General features: G+C 47.3%; 2 protein-coding genes across 2 annotated transcripts in view; one reads left to right on the top strand and one right to left on the bottom strand.

The window, feature by feature from the left end:
* The window catches only part of Anxa11 (annexin A11), a 43,223-nt gene extending 41,605 nt beyond the window's left edge, over positions 1-1,618 (top strand). Inside the window, exon 15 of the mRNA XM_005348706.3 lies at positions 868-1,618. Coding sequence (XP_005348763.1) covers positions 868-927 — 60 coding nt within the window. The 3' untranslated portion in view covers positions 928-1,618. The remainder of the gene's footprint in view (positions 1-867) is intronic.
* Positions 1,619-2,304: 686 nt separating this feature from the next.
* The window catches only part of Plac9 (placenta specific 9), a 27,994-nt gene continuing 21,785 nt past the window's right edge, over positions 2,305-8,513 (bottom strand). Inside the window, exons 2-4 of the mRNA XM_005348708.3 lie at positions 6,201-6,298; positions 3,600-3,723; positions 2,305-3,247 (exon numbers count right to left, since the gene is read on the bottom strand). Of these exons, the coding sequence (XP_005348765.1) occupies positions 3,237-3,247; positions 3,600-3,723; positions 6,201-6,298 (233 nt within the window). The 3' untranslated portion in view covers positions 2,305-3,236. The remainder of the gene's footprint in view (positions 3,248-3,599; positions 3,724-6,200; positions 6,299-8,513) is intronic.

Here is an 8,513-nt window from a genome sequence, read left to right on the forward strand (position 1 = left end):
AACCAGCATCTTTAAGGATAATAGTTCCTCCACAGGTGGTGGTGGCAGTCTCCACAAATGCTGGAGGAAACTCTGTGTGCCTGATTTCAGACTTGGCATTTGATATCGTTGGGCTTGCTGATCTCCATCCCTGTGCTGTGGGATTGAGGCTGTGGGTAGGGGAGAACTTGTCATTACTGTCAGATTGTGGCCAGGGTACTAGTAGGCTCTGACAGCTAAAGAAGCCACAAACCTTGCCTTCAGAGAGCTTAGGGTGGCAGAAAATGGTCTGAAATTAGCTAAGCCTGAGCAACAACACTGGTGGAGAAGGCACAGTGGTATTGGACAGAGATTGGGTGTGACAATAGTGGTGTCACCATGGGTGTTCACAAAGATGGTGTCCCCAAGGACACAGCATTGCTTTACAGTAGAGCCCCAGTGTGGCTGCTCTAGGGGAAGAGCGTGCTGAGGAGCCTGGGTGGTGGTCCTTACTAGGCCGATTAAAATGCTCTGGCTATTTATTTGACTTCAGTAATAGGTGAGTGATACTGTGGATATGCATGTGTGCGCACACACATACATGTGGAGGCGGGGTCAGCACTGAGCATCATTTCTCGGGAGCTACATAAATGCTGGGGGTTTGTTTGTTTGTTTGTTTTGAGGGTCTCACTGGGACCTGAGGGATCTGCCTGTCTGCACCTACCCAGTGCAGGGATTAGAAACATATGCCATCATGCCTGGCTTTTGGCTTTCATTTTACATAGAATGTAGGGATCACTGGATATAACTTGTTCGAGCAAGTGAGGACAGGCCTGCCTCTCCACGAGGACACTTGGGCCTTCTGGTGGCTTTGCCTCCCTTAACTTTCACTCTTGTTTCTGCCACCAGGGAGACACTTCTGGGGACTATAGGAAGATTCTGCTGAAGATCTGCGGTGGCAATGACTGAGCAGTGACAGTGGCTCTCCTCTGCCTCCTGCTGGCATTGGCAGGGAAAGGCCCACAGAGTGTCCTTCAGTTTTTCATATTCTATCCAGTATCCCCAGACACACCATTTCTTCCCTAAAATCACAGCCCTTTCCTTCTGGTCCCTCCTCATCCACATACTGTGCCGAAAGGGCCCAGCTGGGCCAGAGTTCTCAGGCAGCCATCTCCCTGGCCCTCACAGCTTTTTGCTGTTCAGAATAGATGTTTTTGCTCTCCTGGCTCCTGCAGTCATTCCTCATCGCTGTGGCTTTGTTGTAGACATGTGATTTTGTATTTTTATTGGTAAGCTTTTTTTAAACCATCTTTGCCAGGCAGATGCATACGAGTGTGTTTACTATACACATGTTTCTGAGGAGTGTCAGCAGGTGGACATCCCGTCCTTGCTGGAGAAAGGGAGGTCTTATCAAGGTACTACTGTGTTTGGTAAGAATGTGTCATGAGTTTTGTTTTTTGCCAAATTCACTCTTTTTTTTTTTTTAGAAAAAGGCCAAGAAATCATTTGTTCCATCTTCCATTCAAAACTGTGCACAATAAAGCCAGTCCCCTGCGAGTGACTGGGACCCTTGTAGTTTGTACTGTGCCTTAAACCTGAACGTCTGTAGCCAAAAGCTGTTTCCAAATTAAAGTCAGCTAGCTCTGGAACATTCTGGAAATAACTCTTCTGGTGCCAGCTTGTTTTCTTCCGCTTTATGACTCAGAGATTCCGGCCCTGTTAGCTAGTGCAAATGGATGTGTTGAACTAGAAACATATACTGTGGAAATCCCAAGCATAAGCTACTGGCAGGGATTGTGTTTGAAGGACTTGCAAAAGATGCTCTCCAGATCCACACAAGGCACAGATGCCCAAGCCAGATGGAGGTGGTAGAGTTAGTTCCCTGAGTGAGGTGGAAAGAATGGCTGGTCACCTAGGTCCTGGGGGTGGTCTCAGGGAGTCTAGTGATGAGAACAGGAGCAACCCAGGGAGGTGCCCCAGCCTCGTGTTCCCTTGGAAATGCCAGTCAGAAGGGCACTTGGCTCCAACCTTGCAGGTTCTCTGCTCGTTGGTGTTCAGAGAAGGGAACTAGCAGAGATAAATTTCTGGGATTCTTTGTCATATCCAGGAGCATAGAGTTTTCCGCTTGCTGACTGGAGGTCTCCCCTCACTTCCCCTATGTTAGAAAGCATGGGATAATGACACTCCAGAAAGACAAGTGTCTCTCTGGACTCCTGGGCCCTGGCTAGAACCCCAGAGAAGCCTCAGCTGGGTGGCAGCTGCTGGGGCACCAATCCTCGCTTCTCCCCCACAGTGGGAGGAAGAATGACAAAGTGTCTGAGCTAAGCACCAGGGTTGTGAATTGCATTAATCGCCCAAATGTGCACACACCCAAGACCCATGAACAGACGGGTGATACAATGGAGTATGATTTAGCCACGCGAAGGACTGACACGTTCTGCAATGTCCAGTGAAAATCTGATTTCACTCGCAGAAGCTGCCCACAGGAGGCAAGTCCAGGAAGGTAAAAGGTTTCTAGTGTGCTGGGAGTGGGGAGAGGTGGAAGGGGAAGTGAGTTCTGGGGTGCTGAAAATGACCTGGAATTACTGGTGATGACTTTGTCACCCAGTGAGCACTAGAAAGCATAGAATTGGTGCCGGTGACAAGAGCAAGTTTTGCTGGGTGTGCACCCGTGGTCCCAGCTTAGTTTGCATGGTGCATCCCCCTTTCCCACTGCAAAAGGTGAATTCTATGTAATGTGAACTTTGTTTACTGAAATAGATTTTTTTCTTAAAAAAAAAAAAAAAAGAGGCTGGAAGTATGTTTGGATTCCCAGTCAGGGAACAGGATTCTTAATGGGCACACAACCTGTCACCACCAGTAGGGCAGAGTGGGATCACATGAAAACAGATTCTGATGTGGGGAATGGCTGGATGGGACCCAGATGATCGTGTATTTCTGGGTGGCACTACTGATGTTTTGTGGCCACAGTTTAAATAGCAATGCTACATAAAGGGCCTTCTGTGTCCTGTTACCATGCTGGGCCTCAGGTGTCTCACTTGGTGTGAATCAGTTTCTGCGGTCTGTCCCTATAAAGATGGCCAGGTTATCCAGGTCTGTGGGCCAGAACAACATGTGGGGTTCAGGGTGTAAGACAGAAGGAGTTGGGGCTGTGGTTACAGAGGTCATTGTTAGCAATCATGGTCCCCAAGTAGTAGCATTTATTTCACACAGGTAGGGCAGGAAGGCAAGAAGCCTGACTTGGTTCTTCAGTTGCCAGGTTCCACTACCCCTGATGGTCAGAAGTGATCTGTAAGAAAAGGGGGTGCCCCGAGTGAGCAGCAGAGGATGCTGAAGGGGTATCCTTGATGTGCCCAACAACTTCCTCCCTCCAGCTTCCCAGTCCCTTGGGATAACAGTACCAAAACACAGGACTCAAGAAAGAATCTGGGGGCTGCTCAGAGCATCAATAGGATGCCAGGGCCCAGGGTGACAATAGACAGAGAAGCACAGACCAGAATATTTGAAGACGGTGTGCTACCCATTCTGTCCCTGGGGGTGCATAGCATCCCCTGAGTTCTGGCTCCACCAGTGTGATGGAGCTGCCAATGGCCCTAGAGGACAGACCCAGCAGGTGACCCTCTGCCATCTGAGCCACTCACCACCTCCTAGCAGGTCCGGTTCTGGGCTGAAGGGCCCTGGGGGTAGATTCGAAGCCAGTTCCTCCAGCAGGCCCAGCAGGCCCGTCACTTCTGCCTCCAGGTGCTCCACTGTCTTCTCCACTGTCTGCAGTGGGAGGACGGGGCAAAGTCAAGCACAGGGGTTTGGGCCACCTTTAACTTAGCTTAGTGATATCCTAAAGAAATTCCACTGTGCCCCAGGTCCCAGCGTAATGCAGTGGAGAGGGAACTGGGTGCTGGGAAATCCTGGCCCTCACCCAGTCAGCACCATCACAGGCTGCCCCCTTCAGCCCCTGAAGGACCCCCTGCCCTGGCATGCAAAGGGAACACCTTTTTCTTTGTTTGGGACTTGGCAGCAATAGTGCGCATTCCTTTTGCCACACTGCCCCCTCGTGGCACCTTCATTACAAGACAGGTTTGGGATTTTAAAGTTTTCCTAGGGATTGCTTAAAAGGATGTGTGTTGCTGCAGGTCCTGCTGGCAACCTAATAAAAGTTCTTCCCCCTCCCCCCGGAGACAGTTTCTCTGTGTAGCCTTGGCTCTGTAGACCAGGTTGGCCTCGAACTCATAGAGATCCACCTGCCTCTGTCTCCCGAGTGCTGGATTGAAGTCCTGCACCACCACCGCCCGGCTTCAGAACAGAATATCAAGTACATTACAATAGCATTCAAAGGTTAAAAACTACATGTTATTTTGGTGGTTGATGTTTGTAAGGTCAAAAATCAGTAGACTGAGACAGGAGGATCACCACAAGTTCCAGGCCAGCTTGGGGTACAGAGTATGGTTTGTCTCTCTAATAATTGTTTTATTATGGGAGTAAGGGAGCAGAAAGGCCAAATGTCAGTCTTAGGAGCAGTGCAGTGTGTGTGTGTGTGAGTGTGCGTGTGTGTGTATGTGAGTAAGGGAGCAGAAAGGCCAAATGTCCGTCTTAGCGGTGCTGTGTGTGTGTGCGTGTGTGTGCGTGTGTGTGTATGTGAGTAAGGGAGCAGAAAGGCCAAATGTCCGTCTTAGCGGTGCTGTGTGTGTGTGTGTGCGTGCGTGTGTGCGTGCGTGTGTGCGTGTGTGTGTGCGTGCGTGTGTGTGGAGGCACACTCACTATGGGAGTGAGTAGAGGTCTGTTCTCTCTCCATTTTGAAAATTCTGGGGATTAGGCGAGGCAATAGTGATAACAGGAAGATCTCTGAGTTGGAAGCCAGCCTGGTCTAAAGAGCCAGTGGCAGTCCCAGGACAGTCAAAGCTACACAGAGAAACCCTGTCTCCAAAAACAAAAACAAAAAAGGGGGGGAAGAGAGAGAGGCCTGAGGCTCAGACTTGGGTCATCAGGCTTGATGACCAGCACCTGGTCAGCCACCGCACAGGCCTTACCTTGGCCTGGAGGCAGGAGCTCTTATGGCAATGATTAGATTAGGTTGACTGGCTAGCGAGCCCCAGAGACCCTCCTGTCTCTTCCTCTCCCTCCGGTGCCGGCATGCCACTATGTCTCACTTTTTTTGTGGGTCCTGGCGATGAAACCTGGGTCCTCATGCTTACATGGCAGGTGCTGTACAGACTGAGTTATCCCCCCCAAAAAGCAAAACTTCAATATCTTAGGATATGTACTTATTAACTCACTAAGAAACAGTCTACCATCAGGCCCAGTGATTGCTGCCATCCTGACAAGACCAGGGCGTATAGGGACACGCTGAAGTGGGAGGTGTGGGTCCCTGCCTGTAGTCCTAGCGCTCAAGGGCAGAGCCAGGACGACTGCCATGAGTTTCAGGCCAGACTGGTTTAATAGTGAGTTCTAAACCAGCATGGCTACATGGTAAGACCCTGTGTCACCAAATAAAATTAATAATAATATTTTTTTTAAAAAGGCAGGCAATGTGATTCAGCAGGTCAAGGCACCTGCCACAAACTCTAACATGTAAGTTAAATCCCTGGGACACACATGACAAAAGGAAAGTAGTATGGGAAGTCCTGTGTATGTGTTGCTTTTATTGGTTAATGAATAAATCTGTTTAGGCCAGTGGCTTAGCAGAATAGAGTAAGGGAGGAATTCCAAGCAGAGATAGAGATAGCCTGCCAAAACTTTGCCTGTAGGCTGCAACCTCATGGTGATGCACAGATTAATGGAGATGGGTTAGTTTAGCATATAAGAGCTAGCTATAAATATGCTAAAACTATTGGCCAAACAGTATTGCAATTAATATAGTTTCTGTGTGTTTATTTCTGGTCTGAGTGGCTGGGAAATAAATGAGTATGCCTCCGACTACAGGAAAGAATTTAAAATTTTCCAGGAATGAAGATAAAACTTCCAGGAATGAAGATAAAACTTTCCCCCCATAAATTTATGAACCCCAAGTTATGGTTCATGGCTATTCCACAAAATTTGATGGTGGCACTTACACCTTCTCCAACTTGGAAAAAATCTCAGGCTGGGTGTAAGTGATGCTTCCTGAGAGGTAGGGTATATAACATATCGCTCAGCCAAACATCCTAGTTAGAAACAGGCACTGGCCTGTGTTTCCTGTCGATCGTACTGCACAAAGGCTGGCAGATGGCCATGAAGTTCACAATCCCTTCCTCCCATGTCCTCATTACCTCTTCCATGATGTCTAAACGGCCTTGTATAGCCACATGTCTGTCACAGCCTGGGCTCCAGGCTAGATCTTCTCTGGAGGAACCAGGGGACTCAGCAGCTGTAGAGAAAACAAGCCTTGTCACTGTGGGGCCATTGGTTTCCTTGTGGCACTAGAGAGTCCTGTACAACACCAGGCTTGAGTGACGGTGCTGAAGTCAGACACAAGGACATGCAGAGGGAGGACGAAGATGACCCACCACCCTAACTACTGTCTCCAGAACCAGGAGGGCGCCATCAAGTAGGCAGTGTTTAGGCTGGGTAAAGTCAAGACAGGGAAGGTTTGGCTGCTTGCAAAGACATGGAGAGATGTAAATCTTCCTTGGACAAACCATCCAGGGAACTGGAATGCCTGCAAAGAACCAGGTGGGTGGGCGATTCAACCAGCTCAGGGTCTTGGGATCAAAACCAAAGGTAGCACATGGCCCCAAGGCCTCCATGAGCCTCCGTGAATATTTGGAGGGAGTGCTTTGAATTTCAGATCTAGAGAATGTGGAGGGATGCAACTTTAGAGGAAGGCAGTGACGACAGGAATCCGTGTTTGAAGGAATAAGACAGTATCAGGTAGAATCTAGGGAGGAGACTGAGTGGCCTCGGCACTGGGAACCAGTCAGTCTGAGCTGTTGTACACCATGTGGCATGCTGAGGATGTCCTGACATGAGCCTCATTTTGTACTCCAGGAAACTAATGCACAGAGGGGTAAGAGGTCATGCTCAAAGCCACACTGCTAGTGAGAGAGGAGCAGATGTCTAACCTACTGTAAGGGCTGTTAATCCCACCTGGCTACCACTACCACAATTTTTGAGACAAATTTGAAGTAAGCTTTATTAAATTCTGGCCAGGACGATGGACACTGACCAGGTCCCTACCAGGTATTCTCTGAGTATGGTGCCAAATTATGTTAAGTGCTTATAAAGGCAGAGCCTACAATTCTGCCTTCATCAAGTTGGGGGCAAACATATATCCTGACACACTTCTGCCTATGTACCTCTGATGGGGAAGCTTTGTTAACCAATTATCTTCAAGAGGTGGAACCAAGTTAGGGTGTGGCTTTCTGGGACCCAGAGAAAAATGAGTGCGCGGCCCAGGTGCTCTCTCTGTGGTTCCCTCGTGTCACAGCTGAGCTTGGACTTCTCGTTCCTGTTTCTTAAGTTTTCCCCCTTATAATATATAAAAATATAATTGTTTATCTTTTAGTTAGCCTGGTTATTTCCCAAATCGAGCTAATTATTACAATAGGTGTCAGATGCTCTTTCTGATGATATCACCAGAAAAGCGGGTAAAACTCTGGATAAACTATCCTGGAGTTTGGTATGTACTGATGAGGCAAAATTTTGTCTTTGTATGTACTTTTTGTCCCTGGTCATTAAATTCAATAATTTCCTCAATCTTTTCAAATCTTTTTACTGGCGCCTTTTGAAGAGTTTGAATCTCCTGTCCAGTATTCTGTTTTAATGCCCTCAATGAGGATTCCAAGGTGTGAAGTCTGTCCAGTGAAGATAATGTCTCATCCTTGGACATAATTTTTATAGCATGCATATTACCTTCCTGGAGAGACATTCTGTCAGTCAATCTATCATAACCTTTCAACAGAGTTTACTTAATACACTCAACAGTACAAATTCTCTTAGACAATGTCTCAGTACTCTCTTGTCATTGACTGGGTTTTATTTGTCAAATTGGTTGTATCCTTCTCCAGAGTCCAGAATGTCCCTTTTAGTTGGACACTATCAGTCTGTAAAGACTGTATCATTTCTTTTTTTAAAAAAAAATTATGTATTTATTATGTATACAGTGTTCTTTGACCAGGGACAAAAGATACATACAAAGACAAAATTTAGCCTCATCAGTACGTACCAAACTCCAGGAAGCTTACCCAGAGTTTTACCTGCTTTTCCGGTAATATCATCAGAAAGAGCATCTGACACCAAATACCCTAAAGTAGCCAAAGAATATACATGGGAGTCTATATGTATGACTGATCTAAAGGAAATTAAACATGCAATTTGTATCTTATGAAATACATTCATTCTTCACTAGGGTAATGGTCAAAATGTGGGCTTCAAGCAACAAAGCAATACCACAAGACTCGATTCAATTTTAGAGCAACAGAGAAAAGCAAAAGGACTTGAGATTTCCCAAGATCAAATTCTGGGCAAGGGACTTTACTCTGATCCTCAGGATCAGGCCCTTTAAGATGAACACACCTTGTCTCTATGTAGCACAGCAGCTTTAAATGCTTGGGACAGGATTCAGAAACCAGAAAAGAGGGGCT

Source organism: Microtus ochrogaster, chromosome 6 (genome assembly GCF_000317375.1).
Source record: "Microtus ochrogaster isolate Prairie Vole_2 chromosome 6, MicOch1.0, whole genome shotgun sequence".
Taxonomy (NCBI): Eukaryota; Metazoa; Chordata; class Mammalia; order Rodentia; family Cricetidae; genus Microtus; species Microtus ochrogaster.